Source organism: Apteryx mantelli, chromosome 25, assembly GCF_036417845.1.
Source record: "Apteryx mantelli isolate bAptMan1 chromosome 25, bAptMan1.hap1, whole genome shotgun sequence".
NCBI classification, from domain to species: Eukaryota; Metazoa; Chordata; class Aves; order Apterygiformes; family Apterygidae; genus Apteryx; species Apteryx mantelli.
Genome location: NC_090002.1, coordinates 7,895,526 through 7,920,154, shown reverse-complemented (window position 1 = coordinate 7,920,154; position 24,629 = coordinate 7,895,526). Strand labels below are relative to the sequence as shown.

The 24,629-nt window shown below is 44.2% G+C and overlaps 1 protein-coding gene across 5 annotated transcripts in view; it reads left to right on the top strand.

Moving 5' to 3' along the window:
* Positions 1-17,309, top strand: part of USP49 (ubiquitin specific peptidase 49) — a 37,197-nt gene extending 19,888 nt beyond the window's left edge. For 2 of the 5 annotated variants that reach the window (XM_013942015.2, XM_067310820.1), the window contains 8 exons: positions 69-213; positions 1,188-2,598; positions 4,240-4,444; positions 6,459-6,567; positions 7,298-7,503; positions 8,263-8,829; positions 10,052-10,108; positions 12,872-17,309. In XM_013942015.2, the coding sequence (XP_013797469.2) occupies positions 1,216-2,598; positions 4,240-4,444; positions 6,459-6,567; positions 7,298-7,503; positions 8,263-8,453 (2,094 nt within the window). In that variant the 5' untranslated portion in view covers positions 69-213; positions 1,188-1,215 and the 3' untranslated portion in view covers positions 8,454-8,829; positions 10,052-10,108; positions 12,872-17,309. Of the gene's footprint in view, positions 1-68; positions 214-1,187; positions 2,599-4,239; positions 4,445-6,458; positions 6,568-6,849; positions 6,931-7,297; positions 7,504-8,262; positions 8,830-10,051; positions 10,109-12,871 lie in introns of those variants that run through there. The other 3 variants (XM_067310821.1, XM_013942016.2, XM_013942017.2) reach the window with 3 other exon arrangements.
* Positions 17,310-24,629: the final 7,320 nt, after the last annotated feature.

The following is a 24,629-nucleotide window of genomic DNA, read 5'->3' as shown; positions in this document are numbered from 1 at the left end:
TGTTCAAAAGCAACCGTGCTAGGTTTCTTAGTTTGTTTATGTGCATCACAAGAATATTCTCTCTCTAGGGCTTTGAAGCTGTGCTGCCTTACGATGAAGATTTAAGTAGTAATTAAATTCTCGAAGAACTGCCAAGGCTCCTTTGGCTGAAATGGGGATGTTTCAGGCCCTGGACATTACGTCGCGAAGGAAGGAATGTTTAAGCATGACTCAGTGAGTAGTGTATGTGAGTGAATGAATCTGGGTGCTGTTTCTGTGCCCTCGGCTTTTTCAGTTGTATCAGAAAATTGAAGGGACTATACAAAAGAAACTACATTGCTGGCATGAGGAATGTTGTTTTGCTTGTGCTCTCTGTACAACTGAATATCATTTATAAAACATATGGACGTTGGATACAAAGTGAAAGCTTTTGGCTCTTTAGAATTCTAGTGTCCCTACTTTGATTTCTCTTCAGTCACAATATAAAAATTCAGTAAATCGATTACGTTTCATGTTTATGTATGCGTTCATGCAAACATGTACACATTTTGCAAGAATACGGACATTACATTAGGTTTACTATAACACAGCATTATGCATTTCATTTCTTTTCTGCTGATTTTTTTTAAACATTAAAATGTTTGGGAGGGTGTGGGAAATTGGAGAAATCTAGAGTAGGATATAGAGCCTGTGGACTTGCAGATTGCATATAGACTAGTTCTGATTGTGACAATTATCTGATTTTTTGTGGCTTCTGTGAAAAATTGGTAACCTCAGTCTCGTTTCTGGTAGCATGCATTCCAATTCCAAATTCATTTTGTATGTAACAACTTCAGGAAGGCAGCTAAAGATCAAATGGGTGTGTGGACTGAATTAATCTTTTCTCTGTGAAGCCAGTCATCCAGGTTGGGTAAGGCTCGCTGGCAGCTGTCTGGGCTGTCCTTAGGAGGCAGATAGACAGTTTTAGTCTGCAGAGCTTGTCAATCCAATATCTTTCAATGGTACTAAAAACTGCTTTTAAAAAAAATTGCGCACACAAATAATATAGTCAGTGGAAGAAGTATTGCAGTTGGAACTGACAAGACGTGACATCTATATCTTTATAGGTCTTTAGATCCGGCACAAAAGAGATCATTTTAAATATGTGTAATGGCTCTAAGATTTTTTTTCTTTCTTTTTTTTTTTTTCCTTCTCTTTTACCTTCCAAGGTCAAAGCAGCGAAGACTTCTGTAAGACATGGATAGATGCAAACATGTTGGGCGACTACGACTCGCCCAGGACCATTCTATCCTGAACCCCCAGAAGTGGCGCTGCGTGGACTGCCAGACGACAGAATCTATCTGGGCTTGTCTGAAATGCTCCCACGTAGCCTGTGGGAGGTACATTGAGGAACATGCACTTAAACACTTTGAAGAAACCAGACATCCATTGGCAATGGAAGTTAATGATCTTTATGTCTTTTGTTACCTTTGTGAAGATTATGTTTTGAATGATAACCCGGAGGGTGATCTGAAATTGCTAAGAAGTTCTCTGTCAGCAATTAGGAGTCAAAAACATGATCCATCAACAAGAAGTGGTAGGACATTGCGATCAATGGCTTTTGGAGAGGACATGTGCAGCCATCAAAGGACCCCTCAGGGACAACCTCAGATGCTTACAGCTCTCTGGCACAGGCGCCAATCTTTGCTCACAAAAGCGCTGCGGACCTGGTTTGATAAGAGCTCCAGAGGCCAGCTAAAATTAGAACAAAAGAAACAAATGGAAGAGTTGGAGAAAAAGAAGGAAGCAGCGAGGCAGCGGCGGCAGGAGATGAAGAGACAACTTCTGGAGGAGCTAGCAAACACCCCTCCAAGGAAGAGTGCAAGGTTGCTGTCTCATGTGCACAGAGAGAACTTGATTCCAAGGAAGTTCAGAGAGGTGGCAACCACTTCCCCTACCTCAAGGCGGATGCAGAGCAGCAGATTCAAACAATTTTATTCCATCCGGCGTAAGCCTCTGATGACTCCTGGGGTGACGGGTCTAAGGAATCTGGGAAACACATGTTATATGAATTCTATTCTGCAAGTGCTAAGTCACCTCCAGAAATTTAGAGAATGTTTTCTGACACTTGATCTCTGTGAAACAGAAGAACTCTTAGCCAAAACTGTGAATGGGAAGTCTAGGACGCCTGGTAAATTGGCAAATGGATCTGCTGCTAATGAGTCAGGAAAGACTGACAAAGTAGGATCATATGGCATGCAGAGCTTGCCAGCTGGCTTAAATGGTGGCTCCTCAATAAGCAGGAGTTTAGAACTAATACAACCCAAGGAACCAAGTTCAAAGCACATCTCCCTCTGCCATGAATTGCACACCCTCTTCAGAGTGATGTGGTCTGGCAAGTGGGCCCTCGTGTCCCCATTTGCCATGCTGCACTCTGTGTGGAGTCTGATCCCAGCATTTCGAGGTTACGATCAGCAGGACGCTCAGGAATTCCTATGTGAGTTGTTGGACAAAGTGCAGCAGGAGCTGGAGTCGGAAGGAACGAAACGCAGGATCCTCATCCCTTTCTCACAAAGGAAGCTCACCAAGCAGGTCCTGAAGGTGGTGAACACCATTTTTCACGGGCAGCTACTCAGTCAGGTATGAACCTGGTTTTGCACAGAAATCAATTGGCGTTCTTAGCACCAAGGATCAAAGGCTGTTTCTTGAGGAACCACCGGATACGTGAAAGGAATTTTTTAGGAGTGCCTCCTGAGACTGAAATCAATTAGATTGCTGTGGGGGTTGTCAGCATTTTCGGTACTTGTCACATGTCTAATGGTATCATAAATTGGTTGACTTTTGCCACTGCAGGATGAGATCTGCACCAGTAAAGAAGTTCTAGGCCTTCAGTTTTAAGTTGTTACAAGATTTATAAAGTGTCTTTGTAATCTGTTTTGTCTTTTTCTGGTTTTGTTTCCATGGCTAGAAAGAATATGATGAAGGACAGAGAAGGCAGTCATCTTATTCTTTATAGCACAAGCTGTCTGTGACAATTTTGGTGGTTTTTTTTTTTCTTTTCAGGCATTTGAAAGCCATTTTGAGACACCGAGCATGTTTAACATATGTTTCTGTAAGGGTTGAAAGTGTCAGCCCTGTCGCACTGCTTGGTTTCTTAGTTTTGTGCTGTTCCCTTGTCTGAAACATGTTTTTCCCCAAAAGTCTGATCCTGAGAGCGCAATGTGTCTCTGAAAGCCCTCAACTACTTTTGCTTTCCAAGAGAAAAGAATGTGTGCATAATTTGAGATGCTTGAGGGTTTGCAGGATCAAACCACAAGGATATAATGTGTGCATTCTCATTACTATTTATATCATCTTTCTCGGTGCTGGTCTTACCAAGATTAACATTCATAAGAATTAATGTGCATTTTAAAGATTACAAAGTGTATTTTCAAGTTAAAGCTTTTGGGTTTTCAGGGAAGGAATGGCTAAAGTCATGGTTCTCTTGAATCAGCTCTACATTGCATTAACTTCTTTTGCACTTCTTAACTAAATGTTCTTTGTTCAGTTGTGTCTCTTGGCTCTGGAAGATGATATGCCGTGGCTAAGGTCAGTGTTTTAGATTCAGTGGTAGATCTCTGTTAACAGCTCAAAGATGTTTGTGAATCAATGTAATTTATTCACTGCTATGATACAGTATAAATAACTTGCTTTCTGATTTTTGTTACCTCTTAAATGCTCTCACCTGCTGCCTCTGAGTTTAATTTAAAACTCTTCTACTATCTTATTTATTAGTACTTTGGGATGACATGAGAAAACAAGTGCATTTCAAATTTCTCCATTCATAATAATATTTATACAGTTAGCAGATGAAAGAGTTAAGGACCTATAGATAGCACTTTGAAATATGCAAGCAAAGTAGAGAAACTAAGGAAGGAAGATTGCATGATAAATGCTCATGTGTATTCTTTGTATTAGAAAACTGTTCCAAAGTGTGTGTTAGCCAACTGAAGTAGTATTATACCTGTAATGTTCTTCATCTGAGAAAGTGAATCCCATAAAGGTGAATATTGTCTCCATTTGGTGGAGAACTGAGAAGGAAGTTTAAATTATTTGCTTGGGACAGACTACTTATTTCCAGTTTGAAAGCTAAGTGTTTCTCTTGACTGCCAGACCATTTTTATGTCCATGAAACTGCACTGCCTTTTGGGCATGAACCTGCTATTTGGATGTGAATGTAAATGTCTGTCTGGAGGTATACGTGTACATAACTTCATTTGTGTATAAACATTTCATTCCCAGGTCACCTGTATAACATGCAACTACAAATCCAACACCGTTGAGCCCTTTTGGGATCTTTCCCTGGAATTTCCCGAGCGCTATCATTCTATTGAGAAAGGGATTGTCCCTGTTAACCAGACAGAGTGCATGCTGACAGAAATGTTGGCCAAGTTCACAGAAACTGAAGCTCTGGAAGGGAGGATATATGCATGCGACCAATGCAACAGTAAGTCAGATGCTGCTGCTATCTTTGCAGTTTAGAAGCACAGTCTGTTTTTTCCAAATGAGAGGTTTCCAATGTGCCTTTTGTGTGTTTGAAAATTAGTATCGTGACCTATGTGCCTATGAAAACTGTGTTCCTCCTCACTGCTCATGCTGTTTTGTTTCTTCCTGTTGATAGCTTCTGCTCCTTTGGGCACCAGTTTGGATCTATGTCATTCTTTTATCATCTCTGCCATTCAGCAGCACAATTTGCTAAGGTTTTAATATGAGCCTGTTTAGAACTGCTCTCTCTGCTTGTGTTTTTGGGGAGAGAGGCAACTGCAGTAAGAATTTGAGGTGAGGGGCGTTGGATTTAGAGATGAGAGAAGGAACCTTATCCTTTATGCTTTGCTCATCTCTGCTGTATGGTGGGAAAGCTATTCAACCTTCGTGTGATGAGAAGAGGACAGTTTTCTCAAACTCTTCGTGCATGTTTAACAAGTTATCTGTATGCTGTGTGCTGCCTATTCTTGACTGAATCCTTTAACCAGAAGCCACAAAGGCAAAGTGCTCAAGGTCTGCTGCCAGGTTAGGGTTTCTATCTTTCTTTAAGCATTTTGTCAGGAAGCGATGAACTGATGTTATTTTGGAAGTCTCACATTAACATATTACCATTTACATGAATACATGTGTTTTGCTATGCTCAGCTAGAAGATGACTTCTGCTTTCCTGTAGTAGGTCTGATTATAAGGTCATTATATTTCTGAAAATAACTTTAGCCTTCTGTATAATCATGCAGCTAAGTTACTTGCCTAAACTGAATTTGAAATTGTTTCATGCAGGTATTTATGGCAAACGTTCGTCCATTTTGGAGGAAAACTCAAATGATTTGACTTATGTTGCAACCAATGCAGCTGAAATAGCAAATATTTGTAGAGCTGTGTTTGTCAGCTTACAATGAATCTGTTACTACACATCTTCCCAAAATGCTAAGAAATAACTGTTAACTTGTGGAAGTTCTTGAAGGAAAACCAAATACGGTTTGAACAGATTGTTATTCACAAATAATGTTCACAAAGTGTCAATATGACTCAGTGCAACTTTCATCTTAACTCTATTTTCTGTGGTTCTTGGTGAAAGCCCGAAGTTTAACAGTTACTTCAGTGTTAAATAGCTAAGGAAACATTAACCAGATGAAAAATTTTATGGAAAAGCAACCAGCCTGCTTGTAGGTGCCAAAAACTATTGGGGCACTGCTTGTCAGACATGATAGAGGAGGAGCAACCCATCTGTTCCCAACTGGTGCAGTAAGGTGCAGAAATCTAATTAACAGGTACATTTCTTATTGGAAGCTCTGAAAACCACCTGTCTTCCTCCTGGTATAGTCGTATGTTCACTGTCCTGGAAAGAGCAATAGGCTTTCGCTGAGAAGAGGAACCTTTTTTCCTCTTTTCCAGTTTCTGCTTAGCAGTTGCTTTTCTTTTTTGGGCAGGCAGAACTCCTTCTAGAGTTGGAACCTTGCTGAAAGCATTCTCCTCTGACTTGTATTAATGTTCTTGAGCTAGTGAAGCTTGCTAGTACAAGCTTTATCATAGTGATATAATAAATGACATCATATTGCTTTAGAAAACTATGATCCAATTGGTATTATTTGTGTGCTGGTAGTTCACCTGTTGAAACTCCTACAACCCTGAAAGTCTTTGGCCCTAGCTCTCTATTACTATTTCTGTTGTATTTCTCAGAGCAAAAATGTCAGCAGGAGCAGCTTGAAGCTGATAACTGATTGTGTGTTCCTGAGCATCACAAAAATAAAAAAGTTTAAGTATTTTTAAACAAGTTGTTCTTGATCCAAGAAATTCCTCCTCTGTGAAGGAATGCTTAAGTAATGTTTACTTCTGTCTCCATTCTATGAGCACATCTTACAGTGAGCTGGACTATTGCTACTGGAAGAAAAAAAGAGTTCATAATGTGCTTTTTTTCCCCTTCTGCAAATGATCTACAACCTAACATTCTCTGCCTTGATTTTTTTCTTTTGGTAGGCAAACGGCGAAAGTCTTCTCCTAAACCTCTTGTTCTGAGTGAAGCTAAAAAGCAGTTAATGATCTACAGACTACCTCAGGTCCTCCGACTGCACCTTAAACGATTCAGGTGAGTGGGTTGCCTTGCACGGTGTCTAGCAATTGCATTGCTGCTGTTTTTTGGGAAAGAACTGATTAGTGTGGGCCAGTAATTTCTTTCACTCTCTGGGAGGTGCACACGTATAAACATTTTACCCAAACCAGATGTGTTGATACCTTCTCAGAGCAGAACTTAAATTAAAATCAGCAGCCTGTTCTTAGTGCATTCTCTAGTACACACAATATAAGAAGCTGTAAAAATTAACGCCGATTCCCTTGAGTCATACTCAATAATTTCTGTCTAAATTTGCAGATAACTTGAAACAGTGGCTATGAGAAGGATGAACTGATCTGTTGAATGAAGAGGTTGTTGAAGTTGGAACTCTGTGATAGCTTAACCAATATTATGCATTTACCTATTGAATAAAATGTAGCAGAGGAAGTTACAAATATTATGAAAAGTTTCTAAAATCGTTAGTGCAAGCAATTGTGAGATGTGGGGGGATTATATTTATATAATTGAGTACTTTAAACACTGTTTGACTGTCACAATAGATGTTTGGCTTTCTTTGTGTTTGGCCATTATAAATCTCAAAAATATATTTATGTAGTGCCTGCTTGACCCTAGCAATGAAAGCTCTTCAAAGTTGCTCAGCAGTGACTAGTTTTCTGTGCGTCTTCCGTTCCTGCGCTTCCGCAGCCCTCTATCACTGTCAAGAAGAGGCATCCTGAGTCTTTTATTCATGCACTTGTGTTTGCAGGTGGTCTGAACGTAATCACCGTGAGAAGATTGGGGTCCATGTCCTCTTTGACCAGGTATTAAACATGGAACCTTACTGCTGCAGGGACTCTCTCTCCTCTCTTGACAAAGAGACCTTTGTCTATGACCTCTCCGCTGTGGTGATGCATCACGGGAAAGGGTTTGGCTCAGGACACTACACAGCATATTGCTACAACACAGAGGGAGGTGCGTGTGCCTTATTACGGGGGAAGCAAATTCAAGCAGCTCGTACTTTGTTCCATAGACATAGTGCACTGTAAAGCTTTACGATCAAAGTTGTTCGGAATCAAGGTTCCTGATACTCGGTAGTCGGTTTCCCAGAATGTATTGCTAGTAGCATGTTTTCTTTTTTCGCACAAAGACCACAGGTTGCTGCTCTTTGGTTTGTAGCCCTTCGGGATGCCTTTTATTGCTTGCTGTTAACAGCATGAATGCTTCGTTTTCTTATGCTATGTAACTCTGTGGAGCTGCTCCAGCTGGGTGTCTTTTTTTTCAGTATCTCTGGGATGATGAGATAAACAAAGTGTTTCAAAACTGGACAGGGACTATTCATGAATAACATCCGCAGGGTTTTTATGAATTTCCAGCAGTCCCTTTCTGCAGCTAAATTAGTATTGATTCTGCCTTCTAACTTACGGAGAAAGAGGTACAAATTGGCTATATCCAGGGAATTTTTATTTTCTTAGTGAAATTCTTGTGCCAAAATTTACAATTGGTTGAACTATGATTTCATATTTCTAAACTGTGTTAACAGCACAGAAATAGTATAAACGTTTTCCTTATTAGAAACTCCTTTCCAAAGTATCTATAAGGAAAAGGTAAAGATGCCTTTTCTCCTGCATAACCTTGTTTCTCTGTGGATGTCTCCTATGAACAGTTCCAAAATACAATCAGAAGGAATGATGTCTCCCTTACTGATGTCCTCTTTCTCACTTTGATTCCTAGGTTTTTGGGTCCACTGCAATGACTCCAAACTGAATGTATGTAGTGTGGAGGAGGTGTGCAAAACCCAGGCCTACATTCTTTTTTACACTCAAAGAACAGTGCAGGGCAAAGCAGGAATCTCAGAAAAACAACTCCAAGCTCAGGTGCCGTCCAAAAACAGCGATAAGGACAGAAGACTGACATTCCCATGATGGGAAGCACTATAACTCAATCAACAGTCTCAGTTTTTTAAAACCATGGGTGTTCACATCTTTCCTCTTTATAGGAAAAAAGGCCCGCTGCAGGAATGGATCAGATCATGATGTTTGCCACCCAGGGTCTGGAAAAGTCTATCAAGCTGTGCGGTTCTGTCACATAAGATTGTAATCAGAATCTTGTTTTTAAAGGTGTTAAATTGTTCCCACAAAACAAAGAGAGAAAGTTTGATGCTTAGTATCATTAATCTTTTATCAAAAAGGAATTGATTAAGGCATGTAACAATGAGCACAACCAGGAAACAGAAGCATTCAACTGGCTTCCCAAAACCTTCAGTACCTGGTAATGCTGATAAACCTCCTGAAGGAACAGGTATAGTGCCCTCCCCTTTAATTGTCATTCTGTTTGTCAATCAGATTTCCAGGCTTTGAATCACACGGTCACTCCCCATGTATTTATTCGAATGTTTTCCGGAATAGATTGAATAGATGGATTTGGCTGTCTTACAAGCCGTTCTCGCTGGAGAAATCTTTAATGATCTTCTACCAGAGAAAATGTTCCCCCAGACCTCAGCTATCTCTGTGATACCAGTCTCTTTGCCAGCAGTTGAGGGCAAGCCCATGACTGACAATCTTTGTCAGCAGCTCTTTTTCTCAGTGTTATTGGCGCTGTATGCACACTTGATGGTTTATTCCTTAGGCTGAACTGAATTGGCAGCTAAATTCTCTTGGAATGTGATTTAAAAACAGTTCTGCTTTGGAGAAAGTGTGTTTAAAAAAAAAAAAAAAATCACCCTGTGATAAAACAGGCATTTACCTGTGTGTGTGTTCAGAGTCATATCTGTTTACAGTGGCAGTAAAAACAAAGCCCATAACGCAGGCTTCTGCTGGCATAGCTTCGCTCGTCAGGGCTCTAATGAAGTTTGAGCCCTGGCTTGCACAGCTCTGATAGTAGAAGCAGTTGGTGTGGAGGCAACTTACACTGGCAGACTAGCACTTTTACAAGTATGGCTTGTTTTCCTCAGGGGAACAGGGTGGAAGTAATACCACAACAGTGGGAGACAGAGCTGGATTCTGTTCCTGCTTCTGTACAAATGGAAATGCTCTTTAACTCCAGTGTCGCATATGGCCCAAACTGACTGAAGGCAGTGAGGTTGCACAGATGTACTGAGTAGAATTTAGCCTGTGAGGTCTTTATTTCTACTGAAGGAACAAATCCAGTTTAATTCTCAAGTTCCATGTTGAGTTTGGAAGTCTACCAGAAAAATCTATTTGTAATAATCTTGATTTTAGAATCATATGAGAAACATAGGGCCTAAGCTGACCATGTATAGTCACTTCTCAGCCTACAATTGCATCTCAGATGTTTTTATAATTTGAGGTTTGGTTGTTCACATTTCATATTTTAATCAAATCTGAATATGTGACTGCAAAGAGACATGACCTCTTCCAATCTTGATGGGATTTTTTTAAATGGTTGAAGGTGAAGCCCTCTAAAAGTATGAGGTTCTTCAAAAATTTTGATTCACTTTTCAGGTAGAGAAGTTCTGAAATTGTGTTTCTCTCCCTCCCTCTTCTCCTTTTATTCTTGTCAGCATTTACCCATCAGACATAAACTGACAACCCTACATTATTGTTGGAGAGGTGAAGAGGTAAGTTTCCCAAATACCATTCCTCTCTTTCTACTGTCACTACTGCAACTTTTAATTTCCTGCCATATGGGCAAATCAGACTTTCTTCTCTGGCTGCCGTTAATCACTTCAGCCATGCACAGAGGAGCACAGCAAACAACAGTCTTGTCCTTTCTTAGATGTTTCCTGTATGTCTGAGCAACAGGCTGCTTTTTGAACCTACAAAAACTTTGGCAATCTTTTTGGCAATTAAATATAATTTTGAAATCATATACTCTTATTTTGGGAGACAAGACAGTTTGAAACAGTCCTATGGGAACTGATGACAAGTTTTGGTTTTGGTTTTCTAAATGTAGCAGGGTCTGAAAGGATTTCCTATGAATGTCTGTGTATCTGTGTATTTACTAGGTAGTTTTATTTTTTGTGCAACCAGAAAATAAAACTAATAAAAATGCAACAGGCCAAATTAAAATCCAGTAAAAGTAGGTGTGACTCCAGTGAGTGCAGGGGAGGCTGATTTGGGTTCAGCGCAGGTAGAAGTTGACATTCATGAAACAATCAAAATCAAGCACTTGTGATTATCAGTTACTTACAAGCATGACAGATTTGTTGCTAGAGCAAAGCATTTGCTTTGAGAAGACTACATGTCTCAAAAGGAAAATTAAAAGAAAAATGGTGTTTAACAATGCCTTTTTAGTAATCTCTGAGGTGGAAGGGAAAACTGGTGTTTTTCCCCATGCATCTGTCCTTCCAGGCCTATCCACCCTTTAAGAGGATTATGTTTTTCTAAAAGATGGTCATGGCTTACTATGACTACCAAACGGCGTGTTCACCTTCTGAATCTCTTAGCCATGCTAGCCCTGTTTGTATAAAAACATGATATAAAGGCAAACCATAATGCAGCATTAGTTGTTACTGCAGTGAGCTGAGACTCTTCACTATGAATGCTCATCTTTTGACTGAGTGTTTTGCATTAACATTTGAATTCAGGTAGTAATACAGTTGTCACTTTGAATTGAGTAGGTCGCAGAGGGGAACGGGGAGCTGGGAGTGTACCGTTAGCCATTGGTGCATCTGATTTCCCAAGCAGATTTCATAGCATTTGCTGTTGACATCTTTTGACATTAGTGGCCTCTCCATGTGACATTAGCCTAGTTGTGCTGAGATGTGGAGATACTGCAGTCAGAAAAATGATTGCCCTGATAGGGAAGGAATTAATTATACTTCAAAGTAAACTTGCTTTTTCCAACACTGTGAGGTTTCTGTAATATTTAGCTTTTATTTGGAAGCGATAGCGTATAGCATTTTTTATGCTGTTTGGTTTATATTTGTCTACTGCAGGCTTCTTTATATAAGCATAGCCCAATGTTCCCTCCATGGTGGACACTGTTTTATAGTGTCCTGTTTGCCAGAAATTCTGATTGGAAGTTTACCTCAAGTCAATAAGACGAATATAGTACTTGCAATTGCAGTGAAGCCCACCTAAGTGAATGCCTGACAAAGGGTAGCCTAGAAGGCAAACTTTGTCCCTCTGACGCGTATACACTGACGCGTATTTAGAATAATTCCAGATTTAGGCGCTGCTTCTGCAAACACGTAAGCAGATGATGTAACTTAACTCATGCGTGGATTTCAGTGGCCGCAGCTGAGTTGCAAGTGAAGTGTCTGCAAGATCAGAACCTTAATTTGGTGCAATTGAGAGCAGAATTTGTTTCTGTGTATATAGCTGCAATTTCTCAGTTAAGGACTGTTAAAACAGACTAAATACCCATTTAAAAAAAAAAAAAAAAGACAAGCAACAAACTTAAACAAGTTTGCTCTGTACCAAGACTTGACTTGATTAGACTATTTGCAAAAGGTCCCTGTTGTACCATGCATAACCAAACTTGCAGGGTTCTGGAGCAGCTACTAATGCTAATCTAATACCATGAGAACAGCGCACCAAATTGTCGCCACTGTTCATTCTCTCCTGTGCTGGGAGTCTGGTCCTGTAACGAGGAGTCACTTGCTTTGAGAGATACTTAGAGCAAGTGGTAGGTTCTTGGCATTTGCAAGTTATCTTCTGAAGGTGTAGGAAGTCACTGTACACTTGACAGACTCTTAAGCTCATGAATTTGCAGCCTTTGGTAAAGGGCTGTTCTCAACATGTCCTTATTCTGTTCAACTCATAATTAAACACTTTACTCAGTTTGTGTCTTTAAAATTGAAGAATCTAAATGTATAAATTCATGGCCAGTATGATCATCTGCTGTAGTAGCTGGAAAATATTTTAGCCAACTTTACTCCACTAGCAAGTTAGTTACCTGTATTTGCCTTTGTGTTACCCTTTTACTGCCTACATTCCCAAATTAAACTATGCACACTGCAAAAACAGTTTCTCTGCAAAGCACTGAAAAAACAATTTTGGTAGTGTGTGATGTTCTTCCCCTCCCTCCCCATCCCCCCCCCCCCCATTAGTTCTGACCAGAGCAATTCTTGGTCTGACTTTGGAGTTGTCAATATGAGGCAGTAAATGGAATAATACATACTAAATGCTTGACGTCAAACTTTTCTGGGTGGCAGTACCACCCCGACTTCAGGACTTCCAGACATTATTTGAGTGTAGGAATAAAATTGGAAATGGTAAAATCATTAAGTGTGTCCTATGGACTTGCTATCAGAAGTTATTTTTGCTTTTAGAAGGCAAGGTTTCTAGCATAAATATCGTCTTGGTGGTAATTTAGAAACTCTTTTATTGACTGTAAAGTCCCTGGGCCTGAATATGTTTGTTTACATCCCAATGAGAGAGAAGAGACCAGTGAAACTTTTGGCTGTTACCAGATTACCCCAGGATGAGCTACAGAAGTTGACTGTATACTTTGCAGAATGAAAACTACGTAAGGAAGAGAGAAGAGGGGGAGATTAGTATACTTGCCAATACAACTTTGTGAACTAATTTTTTACGATCCTCTAGATTTGGTGCCTTGTATCCAGTTACATTTTGCATGGGACAGAAATGTTTGAGAAAAAAGTCTTTAATTCCCCTGTCATGACTGAAGCCACAAACAGATCTGTGTGTTTTCACAAGTACTCTCAGTATCACTGACATTTTTACATTTTGTATCTGTATGTGAATTAAAAAGTTTACCAGCAAGCTCAGAAGCTAGTATTTTAGTGTTATATGTTTGAAATCTCTGTATTTGTAAGAATTCAAGTAACAATTTGTTCAAAGGCAGATTGGATTTGGCTTCTTAATTTTCTTACGTCACTCAGGCCCCTTCCAGTCAGGTCAGTAAAATGATGTCTGTCAAAGCATGTACCTTCTGTACAATGAGCCTGCATAGAGCAAGGAATAAAAACTCCAGCAGGGTTTTTGGTAGAGTAGCAGTAGCTTTGGAAAGGACCTTCTGGTATAAATCTAATGATAATTGCTGATTTATGAAGTAAAAAATATAGTTCCCTTTACCATGGTAGTGTTTGCACAGATTTCTGCTTAGCAATGTAGCACACACTTCCACATGTGTAAGTAAAAACATGCCATGGTAATGCCTGCATAAATTTAATATGAAACAGGTACAGGTGCTTAAGGTGGCTAAGTGTCTGTGCTTCAAGAGTGAGGTGTAAAATCCAAGCACCTTCTCTGAACACTGCCTTTTTGTGTGTCTCTAATCCCTTCAACTGGTTTGAGATCAGATAGGAAGGACTTAGGTAGGGAATGTATTGCCTGTGGGAATATAAAACCTCAATCAAGTGGGTTTTTTGGTGTCTATTACATTAATATTGATACCTGTTTATTGCAGATGGGAATGTGAAGCATTCTAGCAAGCTTTTAAATTTGTAAAACCACAGCACAGTTCAAATGATCAAAAGCTACATATGTTAGTTACCTGTACCAACTTGTGATTCTTTGTCTTAGTTGATTTTAGGGGTATGCCTTTAGGCCACTCCTTCCATTGTGCTTATTTTATTTTGTGCGTGTGTGTGTGTAAGGGTTCCACTTGTTTCAAGGATAACTTTTTACGGTGGGCCAAAATACTTTGAAAAGAGTTCTTAAACAAGTCTTCTTAAAAATGCGTTGTTTGCGATGTACATTTCCAGAAGGAAAGAAATGACCAGCCCAATGGGCCCAAGACTGACTTTAACCACTGTTAACTATTTATTGTTTTGAAGCTTGTGCATGATACGGAATGCATTGCAGTTGCAGCAAACTGCTGTACCTTTAGGGTTCTTCTTGAACTGCCATACTACTGATTTTGTACAGGTTGGGGATAGGGAATGAGTTGGGAAGAATGAAACAACCAGTTAACAAAGCCAAGCTGACCACAGCAATAAGCTGTGATCTAAGTTTAGGGGACACAGGAAGTGTTTGATGAAGGGACCTTGTGTATCGGAGGATTGCATATTTTGCAGGCAGAGATAGATGACAAAATCCAAATGCAGTCTCATTAGCAGCAAGCTCCTAGTGGTTTTGGGGCAAAAACTTCTCTGATCAGTAATTTCATACTGGCAAAATCAATGGTGCTTTTCCATTAAATATTACGGTTCCTAAGGAACAGTATACAAAACTCTCAAGTTTTTTAAAAAGGAGCTACCTACTTAAAGCCCACAATGTCACTGTAAATGCTTTGTATAACTAAAAGTGAGAAAGGAAAGATACAGTTAATGACTTTACATAGATTTGATCTGTATTTTTTAGTCTTGGCAACATACTTCCAATAGAGGTGGCAGGAAGGAATTGGATTTTTCCATACTAAACAGTGGGTGCTGGGTCCTAAACTTGTCAAACTAGAACTTTGTGGAAACTGGGGTGGAAAAAGCCTCCGTTCCTTAACTACACTATCTCATTCTGTTCCTGCTTTGCAGCCACTTTCTGTATGAGCATCTGATTATGGGAATGTGCAGCTTTTGAATGTTGCTTCTGCTCAAGAGGAACACACACATTCCTTCAACATGGGCAGAGCTAAGTGCCCACTTAGGCTAGCCTTATTTCTTTATATAACCATATCTGTACTTCGGGGATAATTTGTACTGTTACAACTGCGTTAGTAAAATTAAATCCGTGCACCATTTGTGGATAGACAAGGTTTAGGAATGTATTATAGCATGGGCAAGCTTGAGGTATGCAGATAAGTAATGCTACCACAGGCTCTTGTCAGCCTCAAATTCCACTCAAGAGTGCACCAAGTTAGGATAAACACCCATGTGACTCCTTCCCTTTTGCACAATTGCTGTAGCGTTTAGTCTGCATAACTCAATACCTCTGATGTAGGAATGACATTTCATTGCAAGTGTCATCTTCACTCTAAGACTTATTAAATGAAGTTACTTGGCCTGGCCCTTAAGGCACCTATGCTTACTGCTGCAAGGTGAACCACAGATTTCCACGTGTAAACAAGGTTTTCTGTCATTTATCAGACGTGCCGACTACAGTAACTTGCCACTGGCAATCTAGAGCCCATTTGAAACAGAACGCAGTCCCATTTTTCTCCTACTTCAGCTTTAGTTAAACAATCACAAATTCTTTAAGCCACAGCCTTCTGTATGTTTACCTGAGTAGTTTATAGGAAAGGAACAAGTGGATACGTTTGTTTCCAGTAAAGCTTTTTTTTACAAGCCTGCCTTTCCTGTTTCCGTAAAACAAACTTACTTTAAATGCTCAGGATTGTTAAAATAGCTTCTCTGAGGGGAGTGTTGCCTAGACAAGCTCCCTTGCAGTGTGACAGGCTTGGGTAGATTGCTGCGGAGGAAGACGCAACTTCTGTTAATGCCTTGGAAGCTTCACTGTTGACTTGAGTTAGAGCAGAATTAAAGCTAATCTTCAGCACTTTAAAAAGTTAATCCTGCTCTAAGTTGAGATTGTTGGAAGGGCACTGTTGGCAGAGGCTGGGCAGAACATGAACAGTTTTCCTTCAACATGAAATCCCCTGCAGCCCTTGTGAAAACAACAGTAGCATTCTGATTTGCTTTCTTGGGTGAGGATCCAAGCTGGAGCTTGGCCGGGTTTCCTGATTTTTCAGTGACTTCTGTGGGGGCTTTAAGTCAGAACAGCCTCTAGTTTCTGTTTCAAGTTTCTGCTACTTACGTCACTAACAACTTAAGCTGATGTATGCCATGCTGTGCTCATAAATGAGACTGCCTTTGCTTCAAGGACACTCCTAGGCAGCAGCAAGTGACAAGAGAGAATCCAATTAATTACTGAATGTTTCTGGCAATCTGTCCAGCTGTCTCTAGCTCAGTGCAAATGCACTTGAAGCACTGCTCCTAATTGCAGGTTCAGCAGCTTTTATTTTAGTCAAGGTTTGTTAAGACAACATCCAATAAGTCACCTATGGCTGCCTTACATACTTAATTGCATGAACTGCCCCCTGCCTGAACCCAGGCCTCAGGAGGAGATTAGTGTTCTAAATCAAAACTAAGATTAACTATAATATGTCTTAATGTTCCAATTAATCCCCTTTTCCTGCAGAAAGTGTCTCTGCATGACTTGAACTACTCATACTTCAGAACTTAGTTTCTTTACAGGATGTTAAAATACCCATTTGGAAAACAGCATTCTTTAAATTGGTTTCCTACTCAGTAATGAAGTAAGTTTCTCCTTTGTTCAGATGAGGGGGCAGTTCTAAGTTGCAACATATGGAGGCAGTGCTACTTCAGAAGAATGTCTTAATCTTAAAAACCTGTGCATAACTGTCCAAAGAATCTGAAGCCATGCTGCAGTCATACTGCCATAATGCTCAGGGCTGGGAAGTTATTCTGCGCTAGAAATAGCATCTTCTGGGAGCTGTAGTAGAACATATCTGATTGAGTTAAAGACACGGCTCCCATGTCAGCCTCATATAGTGCTTTCACTGTCCCTTGAACAGCTTCACCACTGACAGCTGGACTATAAGTTGATCCTGGCACATTGTAATTTCAGTCCAAGGCACTAAAATGCTATGCAACACCAAATGGCTTCTTCCCATATCCAGCTATAATTCCTTTACAGTAAGTGTACCAGCTTTATCTTGTCCAAACATTGTCCATGTAACTTTCTGGTGGTTAGAGTTTACCTAGGGCTTTTTACAGTTTTGTTTTTTCTTTAAATAAATAGCTGATGTGTCCTGCTTACAACCCAGGACTGGACTTGTTCCTTTCTCTTTCAGGTGTGAAATATAAATCATGTTTTTATGATTTTTGTAAATCTTTAATCTTTTTACACTTTGTTTTTGTAAGCTGAAGTTTCTTATTAAAAAATAAAATTCCAGTGAGTTATGTCATTCTTCCCAAAATTTAATGTTTAATTAAACAGTGAGACGGCAGTACAGAAGAAAATTTCACGCACAAGGGCTTCACATTCATGAGAAAACGCGTCCCCTTGTACCTTGCAGGATGAATTGAACATAAATTCTCCCTCTCACACCCAAAAGCCTTTCCACCCCTTGTCCTTGCTCCAAGAGTAACAGCTTTGAGGTGTGAGTAGCAGCTCTACGGCAGACCAGAGTAGATGATGCCCCACGAGGGCATTGGCACTCTTGACGGCTAAATGCATCTCTTCTGGTCCTCGTTTACAGGGAGGGCAAACTCTTCTGCCCCAGAGGTGCGTTTCTTTCCCGGCTCTGCAATTAAACGGAGTTAAGCAATACTGTTTCTAGCCTAGTCTATGAAATTAGCCTGCGGCAAGTTAAACTTGTAAAAGGGAACTCGCTCTAATCTTTACGGCATGCTCAGGTTCTAGCCCCGCCGGGGCTCGGGCCGGACTCACCGCGGCCGCTAGGCGCCGGGCTGCGGCGCCATGAGGTCGATGTCCGTGAGGTTTCGGGCCACCCAGACGCCGGCGGCGAAGAGCCCCAGGTTCACCAGCAGGTTCCTGCGGGAGAAGCCGGCGCTGAGGCGGGGGGAGGCCGCGCCGCGCGCCCTGCCCCGGGCCGCCCCCCCCCGCCCGCGGCCCCGCGCCGCCCCGGCCCCGCGCCCACCTGCGGAAGTCGCTCCGGTCGGTGGCGAAGCGCAGGGCGCTCCGCAGCCACCCGCGCGGCCCCTGCGGCGACGCCACCGGCCCGCCCGCCGCCGCCGCCATGCCGCCGCCCGCCGCCCGCCTTCGTCGTCACTTCCGGCGCGCGGGGAGGGGGGGGGGCGCGTGCGCAGTGGGGTCCCGCGCCCCTGCACCCCCCCCCGCGCATGCGCGCCCGCGCGCGGCGTCCTCGTGCGGCACCTGCGCGCGGTCCTCGTGCAAGCGCCCGCGCGCGATGCCCGCGTGCAACGTCCTCGTGCAAGCGCCCGCGTGCAGCACCCACGCACGGCGTGGGGAGGCGGGGGCGCAGCCTCGTGCCCCCGCCTTGTGCAGGGCGGGTGGGCAGCGGGGGCGCTGCCTCGCGCAGCCCCCTCGTGCAACCCGCGCGGCGGGAGCGTGGCCTGGTGCAAGCAGCACGGCCTCGCGCGACACGCGAGCCAGGCCTCGTGCGGCTCGTACGGCCTCGTGCGCCGCCCTTGCGCAGCGGGTAAGGCTGGAGCAGAGCTCTGCCGTGAGCGTGGCCTCGGGCGCTGCCCTGTGCAGTGTGCAAGCCCGGGGCAGAGCCTCGCGCAAGCAGCTCCGCCTTGTGCAGGGCCCCGTTGCAAAGCGCAGACCAGGGGCGAAGGGGCTGTTGCACCGTGGCCGCCGAGGAGGGTGCGCAGCTCAACGGGGTTGCAGGGGGAGACGGGAGAAAAACGCGCAGAGAGCGAGGGAGCACGAAACACCGGGGGCCGCGGAAACAGCCCCTGTCGCATTCGCACCTCGGCGTGCTGGGAGGTGACTCGGAGAGCAGAGCCCCGGCTGGGTGGTGCGGCGGAGCTGGGCACATCGGGGCGCGCAGCCCGGCCGCGCTGCTCTTTCAGCCCTAAAATGGGTGGTTGCAGCCCCTTCCTCGCGCTCGGGCAAGCCGGACTGGGGGTCTGAGCCCCTTAAAAACAGCCGATTGCCGGGGTGCCTGTGCGAGCGCGACCGGGCGGCTAACGCTGACCAACGCGCATGGCCGGCTCTGCATGGAGTTGCTTGGAGTTGCAAAAATCACTCCTGCTTTTCCCCCCAAGGGGGATGCCAGCCAGCTTTGCCCATGCTGCAGCTTTTGGGTTGTTTTTTTCCCCTAAATCCCAAAGAGCTAGTTGATCCACCCAGTTAGTTAATTGATTTATAGCTATTAGAGACGACAATTAACCGCCCAGCTGGAAAGCTGTGTGCGGTCTGCCCGGTGGGAACGATGCCGAGAAGCAGCCAGCGGCCGCCTGCTTGCAAAGATTTTGCTCCGCTGCAGACTTTGGGCTTTCTCCCTTATCTCCTCCTGTGCTAACATGCAGCTTCAGCCAGCTCGCCCGGAGCCTCCCCGCTCTCTCTTATCTCCCGCTGCCCTCCAAGGTCACTGACTCGTCTTCACGCCCCGCGTTTCGGGCGGTTCGCATTGCTCGCCGGACCAGTTGGGACCAGTTCGTTATCGCGGCGCTCCCAGCCCCCTGCACAACCTGCCGCCGCTGTCAGGCCTGACGCAGAGCAGATGCTCGTTAAGCGCCAGGAGAGCAATGCATCTCGTTACGGGGCTCGGAGAGACGTCCGTGCCTAGTACTGCCGTATCTGCCCAGCGCTGACTCCCGGGAGCGCGGTCCCTCGCGGAAATGCAAGAAAGGGGGAGCGAGGAGAGGACGCGCTAGGTGCCCCTGCAGAGGTAACCGGGGTGGCTGTGCCAGGCGGCACCACGAAGCGATGCAAACCGGCAGCCGGCTTGAAAAACCCTCGGAAGCGGCAGTGGGGTCTCTGCCCCGGGCTGCTGGAGGGGGGCGACGCCGCCAGCGGGGCGCAGAGCCGGCTGCAGCGTTAGACGGCGACTGGACGCCGGCGGCTTTAGCTGCATGTTGCCCCCGGGCAGCTCTCGTCTCCCTGCAGGGTGACCCCAGCAGCCCGGCACCGCGGCGCCCCGCTCGCCTGGGTGCAAAGGAGCTGGCAAACCCATGGCCGGCGGTGCCTGCCGGCGCTGGGCTCCCTCGTGGGCGGCAGGGCCCCTGCGCGTCCTGCTCCGCTGCCTCCCCAACTTTTTATTCCCCGGAGCAGCAGCAGCAGCTGCAAAGGTGCGAGGAAAGTGCCCCTCGCTGGGCGGCACGGGCGGGGGGGTGCGACTTGCACGGTGGCTCTGTGCCCCATGGGTGCACGGTCCCCCCCACGCACAATGGCTCTGCGCCCTGGGGGTTGCATCCATCCCTCCCTTGCGCCGTGCGCCGCGCGGGTGCGTGGTCCCCCCGCTCTGCCGGACCTGCAGCCGTGCACGGGCCGCGGGTCCCTGCGCGCGCCTTGGGGCTCCGCGGGGCTGCGCTGGGCTCAGCCCTCTCTCATTTTCCAGCCCCCGTCGCTCCCCGGAGGGGTCTCGGTGCCTCGGCCGCTGTGATGTGCTGGCGACCGTCGGTGCTGCCCTGCAAGCGCAGGATCCGAGCGCTCGCGGAGAGCCGCAGAGGTAGGGACGGGGGAGAAGGGGTGGCTGCAGCGCGTCCCCGCGTGGCGTGGGCTCGCCGGGAGGGTCTCGAGGGTCCGAGTTTGAGGGTCTTGCAGGCGGCGCTTCCCCTGTTGACGGGTGCTTTGCAGACGGGAGTAAAAGCGCCAGGAGAATATTGCAGCTGGGCTCTGGGTCGCTCGTAGGGAGAGGAGCGATCAGGAGAGGCCCCGAGGCAGCTCCCTGGGGTTGGGAACCGCCGCTCGCTATAGGTTTGCCTCCGATTCGGAAAAGGTGCAGTCGGTGGCATCTGCGGGCCCGGCAGGGCTGAGCGCGTAGCTCGCGGCGGGTTTCCGTCCCCGGCCGCCGTCACGGCTCTTCGCGCCTCCGGGCAGGGATCTCTCTGGGGCTGCTTGGGAGTGAACCGCGGGAGAAAATGCCAAGTCTGGGAGTCAACGGGTTGTTTTCTCTCTTTTACCCTCCGCGCAGCCCTGCGTTGCTCCCCGCTGACCCTCCAGGCAGCGAGCTCGGGTCCATGCTACGCTGCTCTTCGTTAAGCCGTTGCAGCGGGGGTTGAGCTCGCGCGTGTTAATTAACCACTCTGGGCAGCGTCACGAGGGCGGGCGGCAGCCTGGGGGTCACGAGCGCCGGGCGCTGCCGTCGCCCCGCGTTTTCCCGGCCGGTTCTTGGCTTTGCTGCAGCCGGGCTCGTGCCGAGGAGAACAGCGGAGCGGTGCCGCTGGTCGCCTCGACCCACCGGGTTTGCGCGGGGAGAGCTGCGCGTCCCTGCGCCGCGACAGCAGGCTCCCTCGTGCAAAAGGGTGAACAGGGGTGTTGCCCGTAAAGAAACACGTAACTACGAAAGCAGTTATATGCGGTGCTTTATTAAGGGCCCGGGGTCTCAGGGACTCATGTCCAAAGCTGAGAATCCCAAATCCCCGTTTATCTTGGTTAATATTTATAGTGCTTGGTTATATAATACTATTTCAATACAATCAACATAGTTGCTATAGTATTTGGTTACCTAACATAATCAACAGAATTGCTAAGTTACATGATTGTTTCCCATTTACGGTTTCTTCAGTTACTGTTGCCAAGATTTGCTTAACATTTACCTAGTTCATCAGACCGTACAGTTACCCAACACCTGTGATTATATTTCTCAACACATAAAATTTCTCACATAATGTAACAATTCCCCCCTTTTGAAAATGCTTCAAGTCCTTCAGACTGCAAGGATTTTCAATCATCCTATTCATGGTGTCTGAATGGGTGATTGCGGTGGTTGCGGTGGGGAAAATGATGAATTTATCCCAAGATCTTCATATCGTGGTGGTAGTTCATGATTCTTCCTAGTAAGAGCTTTCAAAATTTTTCCCATCCGTTGTCGTTCCGAAACAACAATGTTTTGAATCAAACGCAGCACTCCCATAATAGCTAACATAATAATTATAATTATTATACACCATTGAATTAAAGATGCTACCCAACCAGAGATGTTCAATCCAAATGACTTTGCTAAAGCAGCAACCCAATTATGGGTACTTTCTTCTCTTTCTTCCTCAGTTGCATGTTCAATTTGTGTTAGCTGAGACAAATCACGTTCTACTGCGGCTGTAACATTCGGAATATGTACACAACAATGATCAATCTTATCTCGTAAATAACCACATACTCCATGTTCTTTTAGTAACAGCATATCTAATGCCATTCTATTTTACAGGGTCATTTTTGTGGTTGCCTGTAATTGTAAGTTTATTTCCTTGAATCCTTCTTTAGTCACTCTTGCTAGCCTTTCCGTTTGTCCTAACAACCGGTATAACATTTCTCTATTCCGATAAGTATTTAATTCCTCTACAGGCACAACCTGTCCTTAATGCAAGGACCACAGGTGGAAAGGTAACTTCACTTTCGGGGTGTCACAAGTGTATACTTTTGTACAGTTCCAGACTGGGTGTTTTTCAGCTAACTTTCTTTTGCATTAGATTTTCTTGTGTTTCCTGTTGTGGCGCCTGGATTATTTGTATTGGTTGCATTTCATCTTTTTCCAAATCTTTTAATTCTCTCCTGGCTCTGTTTCTTTTCTGCATAGGCTCTGATTTTGCAGTAACCTCTAATGCCCTTTTTCCATAATCAAAACTCTCTTTAATCCAAACAATACAGGTGTAGTTTCCTACATCTGTCTTACTTACATTTTGCAATGATAAAATCATAGTACCCCTTCGTGTATCACTATCCCATCGGATTGTAAACCCAGTTGACAATTTGGACTCGTTCTTCTGCCAATAGCAACTAATGTCTTGGATTGAACTTCCCGTATCTCCAATAAAATCACAAGTCAAATTTACATCCATTCGTTCTTCTATATGTACAGTAGCATATGTATGTATTATTTGAGCGAAACCATTACTTAATCCTACCCAGCATAGTATTACCAAGATGTAAATCTCAGTTTTGTAGGAGTGACCATTTTTACCCCCCATTGTGATGGTACCTTCTTCACTCTGGTATAATGAATCCAATTATCAATTCCTGCTACTTTCACAGCAGTAAATGTTATCAATAGTACCAAATAAGGTCCATGCCGCTGTTCCTTTAAAGGCTCCGTTTGCCAATTTCGAACATACGCTTGGTCTCCTGGTTGAATATCATGCACCGGATTCTCCAATGGCAAAGGGCGATTCCAGATGATCGCGGCACGTAAGGCTGTGAGTAATCTTAGTAGGTATTAGAGCTAATTCAGTCCATACTCGCCGTGCAGCAATTTTGGCTGCCTGGTCTGCCTTCATGTTTCCTTGTGCCACATCGCTGTCATCCCTCTGATGTCCTCGACAATGCATTACAGCCTCTTGTTGAGGTAGTACCACAGCCTCTAATAACTGTAAGATCTCGGTTCGATATTTAATAATACTACCTTGAGCCGTCAACAATCCTCTTTCCTTCCACAAAGCTCCATGTATATGTGTTATTCCAAAAGCATATTTAGAATCTGTCCAAATATTCACTCTCTTATCCGTACTCAGTATTAAAGCCCGAATTAGAGCGACCAGTTCTGCTTTTTGCGCTGACGTCCCTGGCATTAATGCCTTTGCTTCAATTACTTCAAGCTTAGTAACCACAGCATATCCAGAATATCGTGTTCCATTCTCAACAAAGCTGCTACCGTCAGTGAATAATGTCCAATCAGGATTTACAAGGGGAATATCTTTCAGATCTACCCTACTGGCGTAAGTTTGTTCAATCACCTCGATACAATCATGTTCCAGCTCACCTTCCTCTATTTTGCTACCTAAAAATTCAGCGGGATTCAAACATGTTGTTATCTTTAAAAATATATCATCCTGTTCTCTCAATATTGCTTGATATTTCAACATTCTACTGGATGACAACCAATGACCCCCCTTTTGTTCCAAAACTGCAATCACCATGTGGGGCACAAATACTTCCATTTTTGTTCCCAATGTTAATTTTAACGCAACTGTAACAGTAATGCAGTTTTCATACCTTTCTGTCGCCACGAAAATGTCATCCACATATTGCAACAATAAGTATGCTTTTGATGGTAATTGAAAATATCCTTGCTCCTTCCAATCCTCCAGTTCTCGTGCCAGTTGATTCCCAAATATTGTAGGACTATTTTTGAAGCCTTGTGGTAACCTGGTCCAGGTTAGCTGTCGTTTTCTTCCTGTATCCGGATTTTTCCATTCAAACGCAAATAATTTCCTACTTTGTAATGCCAATGGGATGCAGAAGAAAGCGTCTTTTAAATCAATTACAGAAAAGTATTTAAATTGTTCTGCCACAGATGTTAACAATGTATAAGGATTTGCATTTACAGCTCTTAAATCTTGAACTAACCTATAATCTCCGTTAGGTTTTCTTATAGGAAATATTGGTGTATTATATTCAGATTCACATTCTTCTAACACATTGTGCATCAAAAATTTTGCAATTAATGGTGCTACCCCTTTCCTAGCTTCTAACTGTATAGGATATTGTCTAACTCTTACCGGTTGGACACCTTCTTTCAATTCTACTATGACAGGCTTTGCTGCTTTCGCTAATCCCGGTACTTGTGTCTCCCATACCCATGGTACTACAGCGTTTTCTACCTCTATTGGTATTGTTGTAGTAGCT